General features: G+C 55.3%; 1 protein-coding gene across 13 annotated transcripts in view; it reads right to left on the reverse strand.

Annotated features, from left to right (window-relative positions):
* The window catches only part of LOC132596377 (POU domain, class 2, transcription factor 2), a 75527-nt gene continuing 56613 nt past the window's right edge, over positions 1-18914 (reverse strand). For 4 of the 13 annotated variants that reach the window (XM_060293405.1, XM_060293402.1, XM_060293403.1 and 1 more), the window contains 10 exons: positions 10748-10853; positions 10566-10657; positions 8089-8250; positions 7644-7785; positions 7405-7553; positions 7150-7326; positions 5837-5903; positions 4489-4690; positions 4282-4355; positions 1-4028 (listed from right to left, as the gene is read on the reverse strand). In XM_060293405.1, the coding sequence (XP_060149388.1) occupies positions 3697-4028; positions 4282-4355; positions 4489-4690; positions 5837-5903; positions 7150-7326; positions 7405-7553; positions 7644-7785; positions 8089-8250; positions 10566-10657; positions 10748-10853 (1503 nt within the window). In that variant the 3' untranslated portion in view covers positions 1-3696. The remainder of the gene's footprint in view (positions 4029-4281; positions 4356-4488; positions 4691-5836; positions 5904-7149; positions 7327-7404; positions 7554-7643; positions 7786-8088; positions 8251-10565; positions 10658-10747; positions 10854-18914) is intronic. The other 9 variants (XM_060293406.1, XM_060293404.1, XM_070044824.1 and 6 more) reach the window with 3 other exon arrangements.

Raw genomic sequence — 18914 nt, forward strand, 5'->3', positions numbered from 1 at the left:
TACTGGCATTTTTTTTTTTTTTTTTTGGCACAATTAAAAGGCCCACCATTAGGTAGACCCAGTCTCTGTCCCTCCCTCCAGTAGGAGGTCAGGGTTGGGGAGGAGAAATTCAGAGGGCTTCCACTTTCTCCAACCCATTCATCATCCTTTCTAGCCCAGGCCCCTGGCCCCCCACCTCAGACATCTCACCTAGCCCAGAACCCAGCCTGGGGTCTCCTTCCCCAACCCCACGTAAAGTTCCCCAGCCCCCCAACTCTCTCGCTCGCACACAGACACACGGACACAGGCTCTGTACAGACCACAAAATAAAAACGATGAGATAGTTTTGTTTCCCGGAGTCGAGACGGGGTGGGGGACTGGAGTGAAAGGGGCAGAGGGGGTTGGGGGGCATGAATTCCCCCATCACCTTCCCAACCCTGGCTCCCCCAGGCCCCCGGCCCCTTGCCCTGGCTGGCCCCCAGCCAACGATATTTGGTTTCCATTTTTTAACATTAAAGTTCTATGAGGTATTTGGTGCCTTATCTCGAGTCCTCGGGGGAGGGGGCCCAGGGGGGAGACCTGGGGCGCACTTGCCCCTCCCTCCCTCCCACCCCCTTCCCAATATTTGGTTTCACAGCTGTAGTTAAAGCTTGGGATTTGGTTATTTTTCCCCCTTCCAGGAATTTTCTTTTTTTCTTGTTTTTCTTTTCCCAGTTATGGGGGTCGGACGGGGAGGGTCCCCACCACCCCGGCTGCACAGGGGTCCCTCCACCAATGTCAGGGCATCAGCCCCATCCCTGCCCCCTGCTTCCTCCTCTCCCCTCTGCCCCGCTCCTCCCACACTGGGGTGGAGGAAGGTCCCAGGTGGCAGGACTTGATGGAGAGGAAGCAGGATGAAGTGGGTGGTGGTGAGTCCTGGATTTTCTTTCCTTTTTTTTTTCTTTTTCTTTTTTCTTTTTTTTTCCTTTTTTTCTTTCTTTTTTTTTTTTTTTTTCTTTTTTTCCTTTTTTTTGGTCTAGAATCATAGTTTTTGTTTGAGTCATCTCCACCATGCCTTCCATGCTGCCTGTCTTCTCAGAGGGGTTTTTGGTTGTAATTCCTTTCACTTGGCTCTGCTCAAATGTCCTTCCTATCTGTTCAGGAGCCCTTGGCCCCCTCTCCACCCTTGGGCTGGGGCCCAGGCCCTCTAGCCAGTCCCTTCTCTTCAGGAAATAAAAATGGACAAACTCAGAGGTAGGGTAAGGGCAGGGAGTCGGTTCAGCGGAGATGCTTACATTCTGGCGAGGATGGGTCGACGGCAGGCCAGGCCCCATCGGTGCCAGGGTGGGAGGGGCAGCCACTCCACCACTGCCCAGACAAGGCACCCCGAGACCCCTGAAACAGCTGAGCCTCTGCTGCCTCCATGTCCCAGCCCAACAGTTTCATTTCCCGAGTGGGAGAAGGGAGGCAAGAAAGAGAGAGAACGCTGAGGCCTCGGGGCCCGGGGTGGTGTCTGAGGCTCTGTCTGCCTCTCCTCGGAAGTGTCCGGCGGCACTGCCCATCTCCCGGGGCTCTCCCCTCCCTCTGCTCCTGCCCGGCGAGGGGCGGGGGCCACTCTGATTTCAATGGCTCGCGTCCTTCACAGCAACACTTTGGTTTGAGGAGAGACACAGAAAGAAGGAGATTAAGAGAGGTGAAAGCGGAGGGAAGGAAGAGGGAGAGACAGACCAAGAGAAAGGAGGAGACAGAGGGAAGAGGACAGACTGCAGAGAACAGAAGAAGAACTCAAAGGAGGAATCAAACCACCCGAAAGTTTGTTAGTTTTCCTTCGTCCATTCTTTTTTGCTTTCTTATTCCTTTTTTTCCTGTTTTTTTTTTTTAAAGCTTTTTCAGTTGATTGGGGGGGCGGGGAGCTCGGGGCTCTTCACCCCTGTCCCTGACACCCTCTCTCAGCCCTGCCCACCCGCTTCCATCCACCCTGGCTGAGGGACAGGCCCTGCCCCAGCCGCCCCCGTCCGGCTTTCCCGAAGACGACGTCCATGAGGTATTTGTGAAGAGAAAGAAGCATCTGTCCTTCCATCCGCCTCGGGGACCAAGGGCCTGGACCACTGGTGCAGGGGCTTGGCTCCCCCTCGCGGCTCCTTCGTATCCTTTGAAGAGTCCTCGTCTTCTTTCCCTTAAATATATATATATCTATAAATTCTTTTTTTTTCTAGTTTTAATTTATTGTTTGGTTTTTTGTTTTTGTTTTTTTTGGTTCAGAACTTTGTTGGCCTCCACAACAGCAGGAGGGCAACGTGGCTCCCAGCAGCGTCTCTCCTCTGTCCGTCGAGATGTGTCCAGGGCTGGGCAAACACAGGGTCCAGCCAAGACTTGAGGGAGGTCTTGTGGGAGTGGTGGCCACCACAGCGCCCTCTCGGATGGGGGCCACAGGTCACGGCACTGTCCCTGCCACACGGACCCTGATGGGGACGCCATCTCGAGGAACCCCACCACTGGGGTGCGTGCGTGTGTGCATGTGTGTGAGGGGAGAGGAAGAGGCATCTGCCAGTATCGGAGGGGCACAGGGTGGGAAGAGCGAGGTGAGTTCTCTTTTTGGTTTCTGGTCAATGTCAAAGAACGTGAAGGATCCCACGGATAGGCACTGGAATATGAATTTTTTTTTTTTCAGGGAAACTGACAGACGAGGATGGAAAAAAAGACAACTTGAAAGCCCTCACCTCATCCTCTCTTGCCTGAAGCTTCCACCTTCCCTCGGACTAGGGATGGGGGGGAGATTCCAGAGCAGAGGAGGGTGACAGGGTTGAGGGGGGACATGTGAGAGCTAGAACTTGGCAAAACGGCCTAGCCCACCCTTCAAAGGGAAGAAGGGGGAGGTACAAGGGGTGAAAAGTCAGCCCAGGCCTTCCCCTGAACTCTCCCCTGGCTGGGGTAGGGAGGAGGTTAAAGCGAGACCCCCCTGCCCGGGCAGGGAGAGCTGGGGGCCGGGCGAGAGGGGGGACACATGACAGGGACACATTCTGTTGAGCACAACGCTAAAAATTCTGTACATCCTTTGGATGAAGCTACTGAATATTTGGTGTAAAGTTGTTCAGGCCCTTTCTCTTTCACCTTCTGGAAAGGAATATTTGGCGGGTGGTTCTGAGCCCACCCCATCAGCCCCAGGCTGTGCCCTCCCTGCCTTGGCTGGCCCAGGACTGAGGGCTGCAGCTGGGAGGCTGGTACATTCTCTTTTTCCTTCTCTGCCCACGCCACACGCAGCGGGAGGCTTCACCCCGCAGCCAGGGGCCCGCGTGTCCGCCCCGCCGAGGCTTCTCCGCCCCTGGCTGGGGTTCTTATTTGGTGTCGTAGCAGTGAGGGTGAGCACACTGAGGTCTGGCTCGAGACTGGTTTTTGGTTTGTTCGGTTTCGTGAGGGATTTTTTGTTTGTTTTTGGTTTTCTTTTTTTTTTTTAATGTTTGTTTTTCACCTCTTGTTCCTTTGGGGCAGCTGGTTTCTTTGTGATTATTTTTGGTTTTCTTTTTTCTGTTGGTTGGTTTCTTTTCTTTCTTTCTTTTCTTTCTTTCTTTCTTTCTTTTTGGTTGGTTGTTTTTTTGTTTCTTGTTTTTTGGTCTTTCCTCCCTCGTCACTCCTGCTCCGAGGACCCTCTGCATCCCCACCAATGGCCTCCTCGCCCTCTTCCCAGGTGGGGGACGGAGGCGGGGGTCAGAGGAGGAGGAGGGGAGGCGTGGCGGGCCCTCACTCAGGCTTGGACCCTACCTCGGGCCCCCCTGGGCCTCCAGGGGTCTGTGCTGCCGCCTCACTGCAAGTGGAGGAGGACGACGAGGACGAGGACGAGGACGAGGAGAGGCCAGGAGACTTGCTGGAGATGGAGGCCGCCACGGCCGCCGCGGCTGCCGAGACCAGGCCCACACCAGGCGGGGCGCTGAGCAGGGGCAGCCCGGCGTGGTTCAAGAAGAGTGACGAGGTCACCAGGCCCGGACTCCCTGGGGCCGCGCCAGCCGCCCCCAGCACCAGGTTCCCGCTGCTGTCAAGGCTGGTAAGGGGCAGGGTTCCACCAGAGGCCAGGGCTGGCGGGGAGAGAGAGAGGCTGGGCTGGGGGCGCCTTCCGGCGTCCCACCCGCAGTGCCCCGTCTTCCCGTCTGACCCACGGACCCCCATCAGCACCCCTCACACCTTCCCCAAAGGTGAGATGGGTATGAAGAGGCGAGCGATGCAGTGTGCAGGGGCAGGATGGCATGGCTGGAGCAGGAATGGGATGGGGGCTCGAGGCCCTGGGGGACAGGGCTGGTGGCGAGGGGAGTGACATGCGGGAGCACGCACCTTGGATAGTGGCCAAAGGGTTGTTGCTCATGAGGGCTGGACTCAGCCCGGAGCTCAACCCCACCATTGTGCTTCTGCAAGAGGCAAAGCAGAGGCATTAGCGGGGGCAGAGACCCTCCCACAGAACTGGGGGCGCAGCTCCCCACCCTGGAAGCAGCAGCGGCCCTGCTTCTCCCCACAGCCTCCTACCTGCAGCTGCCCACTTACCCCGTGCTGGGGTTCAGGCCCGACAAGCCGATAGCCGAGTGGCTGCCTTGAGGGCTGGGATTTGTGCTGTTGGTGGTGGCCGGGGGTGGGGGAGTGACAGAGGGGATGGAATTGAGGGGGGGCGCGGCCCCGCCCCCGGCCCCACCCCCTCCAGCTGTCCGGCTGGGGTGGAGGGTCCCCACAGCTGAGGATAAGGTAGTAACTGCCAGAGAGAGACAGAGAGATGGAGACTTCAGCTTCCACTCGTCCTCCACTGAGGTCGACGCCTGCTGTCTTCCCTGCCCCGTCCCGCGGCATCTCCTCAGTCAGAACACACTTAGGCCTCCTGCCCTTATCTTCTCACAGCCATTTCTTTGTGCCTCTGCCACGGTGACAGTAATCGCAGTAAGAGCAGCTGCCTCCCACCGAGCCTGTGCCCTATGCCAGGAGCGTGCTCACACCCTGCTTATCCAGCCCGGAATCTCACCTCTGGGCCCCTCTGTACAAAGAACCAAGGGTTCCCAGAAGACAGAGCCCTATGGCTCCCTCTAGAGGCCAGGCACGGGCGTGTGGCCGCGCACACTGAGGCTGAGAGGGCTCTGAGCCCAGACTGAGACCAGACACCCAGGACAGCAATTCCCGGCCCTGGGACGTCCCAGCTGTGCCTTCAGGTGAGCACCTTCATCTCTCTGACCTTCAGTTCCCTCATCTGGAAAATGGGGCAGATAATGGAACTTATCTTATAAAATGGGTGTGAAGATTAAGTGGGTCAATATTCTTTATAAAGAGTTTAGACCAGTGCCAGGCACACCCTTATTACTTTATAAACTTCCACTTATTATTTCTTAACCTGGGGAGGGGAAATATGGCGTCTGTTTTTATATTATTCTTACATATGGTGTTATACATGCCCTACCCCAGGAAGGGGCAAAGGAGGGCTTTGGGTACAAAAGTGTGTGTGAGTGTGTGTGTTTGTACACACACACACACACACGTACACACTCTTCTGTGTATATATTCATGGATATAGCTTCTGTATGTATGTTATATTCACAATAATTTTATAACTGAGGCTCAGAGAAGTAAGGTCACTTCTGGAGTTCACACAGTTCATAAATGCCAGAAAGAGAACCCAAATACATCACCTTTATCAACCCCGTGCTTTTCTCACATGAAATCGTGGAGCAGATGAAGCCTGAGCTGCTCTGGTGGGGGGGGGTGAGGCTGCCCTCTCCCCTTCCCTGCCCCGCCTCCCGACCTCCAGGCTCAGCCTTGAGGCCTAGGGGTGCCCTGAACCGCTTGAGAACCTTGCGCTCGGGCCCGCGCTGTGTTCTCCCAATCCCCCTCACCATCCTCTGCCCTCCCTGACCTGTTGTGCTCAGACTGCTGGAAGCTTGGGACAAAGGCAGGGTCCCGGCGCCCCCTTGGGGCGTGACCTGGGGAGAGAAAGAAGGCACGGTTAGGCCACTGTCTTCCAGCAGCTCCCATGGTGCTCGCTGTGGTTACAACCCCCACACCTCTGCCTCCAAGACGGAGAAAGGGGGCTCTGGCTGCAAGGCTGTTTGTATCACGCCAAGCACTTTCCATCAGCTTTTGTCACGTTTACCCTAGGTGATCCCGGGGCACAGACAGGAGGCAGTCGTTCCCTGCCTCTCCTCTGACACTGTCCAGTTGCAGGTCTGAAGTGTGTGTGTGTGTATATGTGAGAGCGCGCAAGCACACGTGCTCGTGAGGCTAGGGGGTGGGGTGGGTTATGAGGATAAGGTGTGTCTCTGCATCACAGTGTTGATACGTTATACTGCTTGATTTTCTGGGACCACCCACCAGCCTCCTTCTTAGCCTCCCTGCCTCCAGTCTCATCCTCCATCAACCCCAGAAGCCTCACTCTAAGAGTGACCCAGTCCCTCCCGGGCTCAAAACTCATCCTTAGCGCCTCACTGCCTATGGTTCAAGTTCAAGCCCCTTCAGCATTTGACTTGGTGTCTGGCCCCTGCCCATCCCCCACCCTACCCCCATACTCATTCATAAATAATCATTCCAGCTCTAAACCGCACTGGAGTTCCTCAAATTGGGCTCGGCACTCTGGCTTCTAGGTCTTCATGCACGTAGATCCCTTTGCCTGTCCTTCACGTGACTGACTCTTGTCCTTATGACTCAGCTTAGATGATCCCTCCCTTTACGTCATTGGGGAAGGGGGCTCCTCTGGGCCCCTTGCTGCTCTCTGTAGTGTCACAACCCTTTCCACACTAGATGGAATAAAGGGATGTCCCAGTGTGTCTGATCTCGAGGAGGCTGTGGACCTGAGTGCACACCCAGGGGTATAATGATCTCCCTGTCAGCATCTGTGTGGTCGTGAACCTGTGTGAGGGGGGATGCCTGTATCCTTTACCTAGTATCCATCCCCGTGTGGCTACGTCCTGTGATAACTCTGTGTTTGGCTACGTCAGTGTGTGTCGGTGGGTGCTTGTATCCCCCATGTAAGACCACAGTTCCCTGGAAACGGTGTTTCTCTGTGTGACTGTGCCCCACCGCTGTGACAGCCTGTTCCCAAGGGTGACTCTCCCTGCCTCTGTTCTAGGAACTGTGGCCAACCGGGTAGGTTGTGCTTCACACGAGGCGCCTGCCAGGAGGCGAGGGTGTGCCAGAGCTTTGTGGCCCCACCCCTCGAGGGGCTCTTGGTACCAGATGGGGGCTGTAGCTGGCTGGCTTGCCCGGGCTGGGCAGCATGGGGGCCGCGCTGCAGGGGTTGATGCGTTTTTCCTTCTGGCGCCGGTTGCAGAACCAGACGCGGATCACCTCCTTCTCCATGTGCAGCTGCTCTGCGATCAGCAGGATCTCCTCTGAGGTAGGCTTCTGGTTCTGCGGGCAGAGGGCTCGTTAGCCCGGGGCCCCTCCTCCCGCCAGCCCTCAGGACCGCCCGGGAGGGTGGGGCCTCACCGCTAGAAAACTCTTCTCTAAGGCGAAGCGGACGTTTGTCTCGATGCTGGTCCTCTTCTTGCGTCTCCGGCCGGGGAGCCCGTCGAAACCCAGGCTGGGACTGCTCAGCTGGTTGGGACTGGGCAGGCTTGAGTCCACAGACATAGTCTCTGTGTCCAGGAGGAGACGGGGTCATGAGAGGGCGCTTCCCCCGGCCCGCCGCCCGCAGCCCGCCCGGGAGCCCCCAGCCCAAGTCCCACCTGCGTCGTTGAGCCACTTCTCCAGGAGAGGCTTGAGTTTGCACATGTTCTTGAAGCTCAGGTTGAGGGCCTCGAAGCGGGAGATGGTCGTCTGGCTGAAGTCGTTGCCGTAGAGCTTGCCCATGGCCAGACCCACGTCACCCTGGACCAGTGGGGCAGGGATGGGGCTGCGTTCAGAGCCGGGCAAAGGGCTCAGCCCCGCCCACCATCTGGCCACACCACACCCCGCCCACCAGGTGACTATGCCCCCCTTCACCCCGCCCACTAGGCAGCTACGCTCCCTCCCCCTGCCCACCTGCCGGTCACGCCCCTCACCCCGCCTACCATATGGCTACGCTCTCTACCCCGCCCACTAGATGACTAGGGCCCAACACCCCGGCCACCAGCTGGTCACACCGCCCTGTCACCCCACGCCCACCGCCTGTCCTGCCGGGTGGCCCCAGACCTGCGTGAAGCCCAGCTTGATGCGGCGTTGCTTGAAGGTGCGAGCAAACTGCTCCAGCTCCTCCAGGTCACTGGGCTCCTCGGGATGGGATGGTGGCTCCAAGCATTTGGGGGGCTGCGGGTGCGAGAGGTGCGGGTCGGGCAGCGTGGGGCGGGTCACGGCCTGGTGGGGTGGGCAGGTGGGTGGGATGCAGGACCGAGGACCAGGACGGGGCTCAGCATTGGCTGCGCAGTCCCCCCTCCCTCCCGCCCTGCCGTCCAGCCTCTTCCTGCAGACTCCCCTCCACCCACCCCCAGGTGGCCCCTCCACACTCATTGCCAATCAAGGTGACATTCTGCTGCCCCACAAGGGCCCGCTCACTGCCTGAAACTCTCTGCACATTCCTCCCAGTCTGCAGGCTTCATAAGGAGCAGCCATCTCCTTTCACCAAAGGCTCTTTCCCTGAAGCTGGGGGAGGGGCTGGTGGTTTTAGCCTCCTCTCAGGCAGGGAATCAAGGATCAGCTCTGCTACCGAATTGCTGGGTAACTCAGGCAAGTTTCTTAATCTCCCTGGGCCTCAGTTTCCCCCTCTGCAGAATGGGAACAATCATGGCTACTCTACCTACCCCATGGGGTTGTTGGGAGAATCGGGTTAAAAGTAAGTAGGCTGCAAATAAAGTAAAAGTATTTTTAAAAATAGACAAGGAGGGTGACTGGGGGAATTTACAAGGAAGCAACAGTTCTCTCTGGAATGCTTCATTTCCCTAAAAATAAAACATCTAAGTAGGTGGTGGGTACAGGGATGTTGGACGCACAAGTCCTTGATCCGTTATCGAAAACCCTGGGACCAGATGTGTTTTGGAATTCAGAATTTTTTCAGATTTTAGAAAGCCTACATGGGGCATGTATCATAGATAATGTGAACCTCCACCATTAGGGTCAAGGCATCACCCCATATTCGGACATATCAACAGCTGTCAGCAAAGCACAAGTACCACACAAGAGGGATAAAGAAAAGTCACACGCTGCCTGGCATCAGGCCAAGACAGGTTTTGCAGACTTCCCTAGTGGCACAGTGGTTAAGAATCCGCCTGCCAATGCAGGGGACTTGGGTTCGAGCCCTGGTCCGGGAAGATCCCACACGCCGTGGAGCAACTAAGCCCGTGCGCCACAACTACTGAGCCCGCGTGCCACGACTACTGAAGCCCGCGCGCCTAGAGCCCATGCTCCGCAACAAGAGAAGCCACCGCAATGAGAAGCCCGCGCACCGCAACTAAGAGTAGCCTTGCGCACAGCAGTGAAGACCCAATGCAGCCAAAAATTAATTAATTAATTAACTTTTTGGTTTTTTTGAAACAGTTCACATATTTTTTAAATTTTATTTTATTTTTTTGCGGTACGCAGGCCTCTCACTGTTGTGGCCTCTCCCGTTGCGGAGCACAGGCTCCAGACGCGCAGGCTCAGCGGCCATGGCTCACGGGCCCAGCCGCTCCGCGGCATGTGGGATCTTCCCGGACCGGGGCACGAACCCGTGTCCCCTGCATCGGCAGGCGGACTCTCAACCACTGCGCCACCAGGGAAGCCCCCCATATATTTTTTAAAAGGGCTGTTTTAAAAAATAGGTAGGAGGGAACTTTAAAATCCATAATCATGAAAAATTATTATTAAAGTTTAGGACCCAGTGGGAATTCCGTGGTGGTCCGGGGTTAGGACTCCACACTTCTACTGCAGGGGGCGTGAGTTTGATCCCTGGTTGGGGAACTAAGATCCCTCAAGCCCCAAGGCGCGGCCAGGAAAAAAGAAAAAAAAAAAAAGTTTAGAACCCAGGCAGCAAACTTCAAGAAAGGCCACGGGGACCAGGCAGGAGGACACCAAGGCAACCTGAAGAACTCACGCCTTCCAGGAGGGGGCCTGAGCTCACGCCATGTGTATGCAGATCCAGCCTTCCCAGAGCTTCTGGTTTGTCAAAAGAAGCTGGGAATCTGGTGTTTTCCGGGAATTTTGTTGACAACTAACTCAATTTTTAAATGAGTGTGGGCCCTTGTTTGCAGTCTCTGGTCTGGGAAGGGGACGCGAACTAGTACCCAACAGACCCTCAGGGAACGGCCCCCATTTGGAGTGCTGGAAGAGAGCTGAGGCATTCATGCCCTAAAGGCCTGTGAACCCCCTGAAGTTTTGTGTTTGTGCACACGTGCATTTGGGGGCAGTGGGGGTCGGATTCAAATAATCCATCAGATTCTCAAAGGAGTCCATGTGCCTGCAAGGGTTAAGAGCCACTGGTCTGGCTGACTCCCCTCATTCCGTGGAGGAGGAAGCTGACTCAGACAGGGAAAGTGGCTTGCCTGGGGTCCCACAGCAAATTAGTAGCAGAGCAGCACTGGGCCCCAGGGCTCCTGACTCCTATCTTGGCCCCTGTGGCTGGTGGAGGGGGGAGACCCTCACTGACCACCACTCCACGCCATCTGGCCACAGCCTGACGCACTCAGTGGACCACTCACCTGTGTGGGCAGCCCTGCCCGGGGCTGGGAGGTCAGAAGAGCTCCCTGGGTTTGCTGAGGTAGCTGGAATAGATTTGGCGTCGGTAGCAGGCCTGGGGGGACAAGAGGGATCGCACAGGGTGAGGGGGGCAGAGAGAGTTCTGTGGAGGCGTTGGGGAGACCATCCGGGGTGAGGGCCTTACCTGGCTGACTCTGCTGGGCCTGCGGCAGCAGGAACTGAGCAGGTGGCTGGAGGTGGTGACCCGGCACAAGCACCAGCTGCTGCAGCTGGAGGAGCTGCTGGATGTCCTGACGGGGAGGGGGGTGGACAGAACGACAGCCTGAGTCCTGGCCCTGCTCTTCCCTCTGCATCGCCCGAGCCCCGAGGGGTGCGCCGCAGGGCAGGCTGGCATAAGGCGTAGAGGGATGGAGCATGGGTCACTGTGCAGCCCTGAGCTAAGGGCATCCGGGAGGCCGGAGCACCCTACATGGGTCATCACAGGAGGGCTCGCTCTTTATTTACCTTTTCTTTCTTGATGAAATATTTGCCTTTTCCTATATTCCCACAGAACAAATAGGATCGTTTTAAAATGTAAATCAGACCAAGTCTTCCTTTTAAAACACTCCCAAGGCAAATTACATCATGTCTGGGAATAGCTCTAAAATACTCCAGCCCCTAGCGGCTGATTAAATTGGTACAGAGACTTTGGAAAACTCTCTGGCACTCCTATGAGTTGAATTGTGTTCCGCCCCACCCACCACCAAAAAAAAAAGATATGTTGGAATCATAACCATCCCCCAGAACCCCAGAGTGTGACGTCATTTGGTGATAGAGTCTTTGCATATGATCACGTTAAAATGAGGTCATATTGGGGTGGAACCTAATCCGGTACGACTAGTGTCCATATAATACGGGGAAATTTGGAGACAGACGCACTACAGCTGCACTGAGATACTATTTTTACCTCATGACAGTGCATGACACACTATGTTGGGGCGTGAGGGGAAACAAAAATTCTTGCACATCGCTGGTGAGAGGGTAATCCGGCAACGTCTATTAAATTACCAGTACACATATCCTTTGACTCAGCCACTCCACTTCTAGGAATTTATCTTAGGGATATACTTGCACTTGTGCAGAATGTCCTCACTAGAAGGATACTCCCAGTAGCAAGCAGTGTTTTAGCAAAAGAGTGGAAACAAGCTGAGTGTGTAGCAGCAGGGGATGGGTGAATGAATTAGGGTAGATCTTCATGACAGAATATTATGTGTTCATCAAAAAGATCGAGGACACTCTTTGTCCTGATATGGAACAATCTTCAAGATGTCCTGTGGAATGGAGCGCTCAAGAGGAAAAACACTGGGTATGATGTGCTACTGTTTGTGTTAAAAAAAAAATTATACCCTGGTACCTGCTTGGGTATGCATAGATTATACTTAAAAAACGATACCAGAAACTGGCAACGCTATAAACCCTTCTGTACCTCTTGAATTTTGAACATTTACCTTGTCCAAATAAAGGAATAAATACCCAGGTGTCCCACCCCCACTCGCCTGGTTGAGCAGTCACTTGTGCCCAGCATCCCTCCTTTTCCAACCACTCGTCTTGCAAGAGTTCCAGGCTGTTCCCTGTCCACCTGCAAAGGCCTCTGCTTTCTCCGTGTGCTTTAGCAAGTGGACAGAGTCCCCAGATGCTCCCTGACCTCTCAGCTTTCTCACTCTAGCTGCCAATCATCTAAGAATACAGTTTAAGGAGTTTGACATCCTACTCTATATCCTTTGAAACTGTATCCACTCTGCCTTCCCTTTTGAGACCCTCCCCACCCACCCAAGAAGGCCTCCCTGGCTATTTCTCTTCCACACTTGGATTGACCCTGGGCGGTGAGTGAAGCCGGGGCTTTAAGGCCTGCCATTTACGGTGGGGCCTGCCATTTACGGTGGACCCTTCCAAGACCCCCATACCTAATCTTGTTTTATAATTTTGTCTTCTTCTTCTTCTTTTTCTGGCTGTGAGGTGGCTTGCAGGATCTCAGCTCCCCAACCAGGGATTGAACCTGGCCCCTGGCAGTGAAAGCGTGGAGTCCTAACCACTGGACCGCCAGGGAAGTCCCTTTTCATCAAATTTGTAATATCGATTGTACACCCAGCTCCTTGCCATGGCCCTGCATGACCTGGCCTTCCTCACCTCCCACGACTCTCTCACCCCCTAACTCATCCAGCCACACTGGTCTCCCTCCTGCCACTGAACCCAGAAAGAAATCCCCACCTCAGGGCCTTTGCACGTGCTATTCCCCCCCCACCGCCACCGCTCTTGATCTGCACATGACTGGCCCCTCATCATCATTTAAGCCGTTATCAAATGCTCCTTCCTCAGAGAGGCTTCCTCTGGCCACCTGCTCTGACACGGAGATTTTTCCCCCCTAGTCGCTCTCTTACAATATGTTCTTTTCCTTCCCTCATAGCAATATCAGCTTCCTGTCTGTCTCCTCAAGAAGGGTTGGTGCCAGCTCCACGAGGGCACAGATTTGTTTGCCTAATTCCTCACTGTAACCCTCATGCAGAAAGGTGTCTGGGTGTGGTGGATGATCCCCAAATGCTGGTTGACCAAAGGAATTCAAGAAGGAGAGAAAGAGAGAAGATTCTGGGTGAACAGTGAGCTGACTCAAGACTGGGGTTAGGGACTTCCCTGGTGGCGCAGTGGATAAGACTCTGCCTGCCAATGCAGGAGAACGGGTTCGAGCCCTGGTCGGGGAAGATCCCACATGCCGCGGAGCAACTAAGCCCATGAGTCAGAAGTACTGAGCCCGCATGCCGCAACTACTGAAGCCCGCGCGCCTACAGCCCGAGCTCCGCAACAAAAGAAGCCACCGCAATGAGAAGCCCGCGCACCGCAACAAAGAGTAGTCCCCTATCGCCACAACTAGAGAAAGCCCGCGCGCAGCAACGAAGACCCAACACAGCCAAAAAAAAAAAGACTGGGGTTAGCCAGTAGAAGGCGCCATTTCTCCACAACCTAGAGCCATCTGAATCGGCACACCAGCTGAAGCCACTTGGGGGCATGTTAGGGTGGAGAAATTGGAGTAGGCGGAGGGATGCCAGCGCTCCGCAGGCCCACCCCTCCCCACCCCCGCCCGTAGTGGATCGTCTGCTCTGTCCCTAACCCGTGAGAAGAGCTAGCACAGCCCATTAAAACCGAGAAGGGGGGAGAGAAATTCTTGCTCATCGCTATATTCTCTTCACTCCCCTGCCCCAGTGCAGGCATAGAACGGGCAATCCATGAATTTTCAGTGAATGAATAAGGTAACCCTTAGGACTGGTGGTGTTTGGGGGCAGACTGGCTGTGCTTTGCCACAGGTGGGATCTTGGCCACAGACTGGGGGCAGAAAGACTGAGACACACGGTTCATATGACACATATGGGTTCATATGGGTGAACTGCAGTGTAATCACCCACTGGGCTTGGTTCCACCTGGTGGGGAGAAGGCAGCCTTGAGCAGGAACTAGAGGCCGCTGGGGCCCCAGAGCCGTGCAGGTGCGCTGCCTCACTCCAGCGCGCAGGGCCGACTCCCCTCTCCCCCATGACTGGCCTCACATGCTACACTCCCGCAGCCCCAGTGGGGACGGTGTTGACATGCACGTCGACACTCACTTGCCGTCTCTGATATGACAAATTTTGACCAGTTCTGGACACTGTGTGCTGCGAAGACGTGGACAGCCTAGAGTGACGTCCAGAGTGGGGAAGGGATGGGGTCTGGGGACCCTGTAAGTTACTTGCAATTGATTGTAGAAGGGACCGCCTAGGGAGGAAGGCAGTGAGCACCGTCCTGGGGGTCAGCTGGGTGAAACTGCACCCCCAGAATGGTGCAGAGGGAGTTCCCACACTGGGTGGGAAGGTCACCTCGGTGTGCAAGGATCCCTTCCAGCCGAGAACCGTGAGGGCTAGAGTCCTGGCCATCGTGCCTGCTTTTTTTTTTTTTCTTTGTTTGTTTTTGTTTTGTGGGATCTTTGGGGATCTTAGTTCCCCACCAGGGATTGAACCCGGGCCCTTGGCAGTGAAAGCGCGTAGGCTTAACGACTGGACCGCCAGGGAATTCCTGTGCCTGCTTCTTGCTGTGTGACTTGGAGGAAGCCAGCTGTCTCTCTGGGCCTTACTGTATAGGGTGACAATGCACGGTGTCCTGGAACCACCTGGGCTCTGGAGATGGCCAGACACCTGACTCTGTCCCTTACACACCGTGAGACCATGGGCCGTTCCTTACCCTCTTTAAGCCTCAACATCCTCAGGTGACACCTCAATAATTCTTACCTCATGGAGCTGTTAAAGGATTAAATGAGACAACAGGTGTAGAACGTTTAGTCTGATCCCTGGTTCACTGAAGTGGTCCTCCGTAAATGGCAGTCCTTTTTAACCGAGTCATTTCTCTCAGGGCTCAGTTTTATCATCTATAAAATGGGAGTAATAATGTCTAACTCTTCACTGGGTTGTTTTGAGGCCTGAGGAATATTATTATTCTCAAAGCATTTTGGAAATCACAACCTACTCCTCCAACACCAGCATTTGCTAGCACTGCACCCTCACATCAACCGCCTCATGTCACCCCGTGAGCTCTCGAGGGCGGCAGCCCCACCAGTCCATCCTCTTCCTGAAAACTTACAACGTCCAGCTCCCGCCCAGACCCTCCACTGAGCTGCAGCCCCGAATATCCATCTGCCTATTTGATGTCTCCCACTTGGGTGATTAATAGACTCTGAACACTACCACGTCCGAAGTGAAACTCCTGGTTCCCCAGCCCCACCCTCCAAAACACCCTGTTCCTCCCCTGCCTCCCCCAGCGCAGGAAACCACCTCACCACCACCAATCTCTGAAGCCCAAATCCCAGGAATCACCCTTGACCTATCGGATCCACACGAAATAGCATCCCGGACCCCACCTTCACCCTCATCGCCACCTCGATGCCTGCAAGGACTTCCCACTCCTTACTTCTAGCCCATTCTCCCCACAGCAGCTGGAGGGAGCTTCGTAAAGGGTCAGTTGGGACCCTCGCCAGCTTAGAACCCCCAACAACCTCCCATCATACCCAGCACACATTCCAAACTCCTTGATCTTGCCCGTGAGGCCCTGCAAAAGCCAGTCCTGCCTGCCTCCCCACCTCACCAGTTATTTGTCTCCCGCTCACTCTGTCCCAGCCATTCCACTTTCCCCTGTACCCTGAACAAGTCAAGCTGGTTTCCACCTCAGGACCTTTGCACTTGCTGTTGCCCTTTCCTAATCTCTCCCGCTGCCTTCTTCATGCCTGACTCATTCAGGTCTCGGTTCTCAAAGGCCACCTTCTCAGTGAAACTTTTCCTGACCACCCCATTAAAAGTGGCTTCCTCCCTTGGGACTTCCCTGGCAGTCCAGTGGTTAAGGCACTGCACTTCCACTGCAGGGGGCACAGGTTCCATCCCCTATGCCGTGCAGCAAGGCAAGAAAAAAAAAATTGTGGCTTCCTCGGTCTAGGACAGCGCCCTGTGTCATTTTCTTCATTACCCTTATGCTAAAACCGTCTTGTTTTGCTGATATGTTTACTTGTTTACTGTCTCGCCACTAGAACATAATGTCCTCAAGGACAGCCACCTCTGCCTCATTCACAGCTGTCCCCTCAGGGCCATGAATGAGCACCTGGCATACACAAGGTGCTCGATAAGTATTAGTTGAATGAATAAATGACTATGATTATTCCAGTCCCTCCACTAGGGGAAGCTCTAAAGGTTGGAGGTGGGGGGTGGACAGAGGTAGCCTGTCTCTAGCGCCGGATCTGCTACGTACCCCCGTCCCCCAGAGGTTGGCCCTGCCACATGGAGCCCACGAGGTCCTGGCGACTGGGGCAGAACACCGTGGAGCAGAGAACCATTCAACAGGGAGAAAAAAACACCTACCTGCCAATTGCACATTACATTCCATGCTACCTCATGCTAAAATTCCAGGACAGACGAGCAACAGCAGATCCCAACCCAGGAGTCCTGGAGTGACTGGCATGCCTCTGGACCGGCCCAGCTCCTGGACTCTGGGGCCTGTGGTGCCAGGTGGGCGGCTGAGCTGACCTGGCATCCTCTGCCCCTGCTCCAGCAGCAGGACCCATCTCCTCCTCTTGGGGACCTGCCCTCCCCCACTCTCAGGTCTCGCAGTCCAGGTGGGGCTGACCCCACCCTCCCGGGAGCTGGGAGCAACGACTCAAACCTGGCCACTGGGTGTGTTTCTTCTCTCTGGGTGGGGTGGCTGCAAGTCTTGAAGTGCTGGTACCCATTATGCCCGACCCAGAATGAAAAGGGAGACAGATCCCTGGGGCCAGGCCTGATGTTCCAGGCTGGGCCTTTTCTGTGATTTGAGCCAAACAGTCCCTTTTCCTCTTCAGCTGCCTAGAGTGTGGCTGTGGCCCCACTGACACCCGCTCCTGGCTCATCCTTTGCTGCCTCCCACCCCTCACCTCCCCAAGCCTGCCCTGCTCTCTCGCTTTGCCTTCACCAGTCCCACGCCTGGAACCCTTTCCCCAGCTCATCCACCTGGTAAACTCCTACTTGTTTCCCGCCTCGGTTCAGATACCACCTCCTCCAGGAAGCCTTCCCTGACTCCCTCAGACACAGACCCCTTTCTTTTGCCGCATCCCCCACTACATCCAGCAGGTTTCTCTGCGAAACCCTTCTTCACTAGGTCCTACCCCCTGAAAGATCTTCTCAAGCATTATTTGCCGTGGTCTTATTACGAAAATAGGGACGTTCCTCCCCGCCCCCACCGCCGCCGCTCTCCAAATACAAAATGATGTTTTAACAGTTAATGTAAATGTTCAGTCAATGCCTACCCTACCCCAGGCATTCTGAATTTACTCCCCTGGAGAGATGTCTTCCCTACCCTTGATTGAAAAGCTGCAGCAAAACATCCCTCATTGCTTCAGTAAACGTCTGTGTGGCCCCCTCGGTAGAAAGCATCATGCTGAGTTGAGTGCTGGACACACAAATTGTAAACCTGTATTATAGGGACTTCCCTGGTGGTCCAGTGGTTAGGACTCTGTGCTTTCACTGCCGAGGGCCCGGGTTCGATCCCTGGTCAGGGAACTACGATCCCACAAGGCAAGAGGCGCAGCCAAAAAAAAAAAAAAAAAAAAAGTCAGTGGTAAAATTGTATTATAACTGTCCCTTCTGTACAGGCTAGGGAAATGCAGGGAAGGTTCCTGCCAAACTGACCGGCATTCCTTTGGAAGTTGGCAATAGAAGGACAGAAGGGGGACTTTCCCTTCGTACTTTATGTAATTTTAAAGTGATAGGGTTATGGATGCTTTTTGACTTTCTGAATATTTTTCAAGTAAAGCATTTCTTAGTGGCTCATTGGTGTGTCTGTTTCCCTACAAGACAGGGAGCCCCTCTGGGGACAAGGCTGGGTCTGAGTCATGCCTGCTTCCCACCAGGGCCTGACCCAGGAGGCGGGAAGTGTCTGCGAAACGAGGGCAGGACAGAGCTGGGCAGGCACAGGCAGTTGCACTGGCAGGCACGCGACACAGGCTGGGGAGAGGGTCAAGCCCAGGGCCGAGGCCGGCTGTGGCTGCAGCGGGCAGCGAGGGCAGAAGGACGGTGGTCCCCACCCCGGCTTGGGCACGGTATGGTGACCGGCTCATGGGCTGTACGGGATAAACATTGGTCTGTTGGGGAAGTGAGATCACAGGGTGACAGAACTCCCAGAAAACAACTTCAGCCCAGCTTTGTACTTGCAGGAGACAGATGGAGATCAGAGCTGAGGGAAGCTGGGGCAGGAGGAAAGAGAGAAAAGGGCTGGGCAGGAGGGATTCGAGGGGACCTTGAGAATCAGGGCCTGGGCAGGTTACAGGTGGCAGAGGGTCGGCCTGCTGCTGCTGGTGGCCGTAGGGGGTCCGGAAGAGGTGGTTCTGGGGGGTGTATGAACAGGAGTGCCTGCTGGTCACAGGGGCTGAGGGCCTGGCTGGGTCTGCGCTAGGCTGCCCCGTCCCTCCTCCCTCCCTGGGTGATCAGGGCTGTGGCAGAAGGAGAGGCAATGGGCTGGGGGCCCCCAGAGGAGACAGGAGGCAGGAAATCAAAGCAGCTGGAGGGAGGGAAGTCATGGAAGACTTCCTGGAGGTGCAGGCTCCCAAGCTGGGGCTTAAAGGATGGAGAGGAGCTCTCCAGGTAAAGGGAGGGGGCTGACTTCCAGGTAGAAAGGAGAATAGGCGCAGGAACACCAAGACTGGAGGAGCCCTGAGCCTCCACCTTGCTCAGTGAAGCGCCGTGTGTGCTACAAAGCAAACAGATCACCGGCTGCTGGGGTCTCTGGTGGCCGGGGTGGGAGGGGTGCCAGTTAGAGGCAGCAGCCCCAGATCACGTGGT

This window comes from Globicephala melas, unplaced genomic scaffold, assembly GCF_963455315.2.
Source record: "Globicephala melas unplaced genomic scaffold, mGloMel1.2 SCAFFOLD_642, whole genome shotgun sequence".
NCBI classification, from domain to species: domain Eukaryota; kingdom Metazoa; phylum Chordata; class Mammalia; order Artiodactyla; family Delphinidae; genus Globicephala; species Globicephala melas.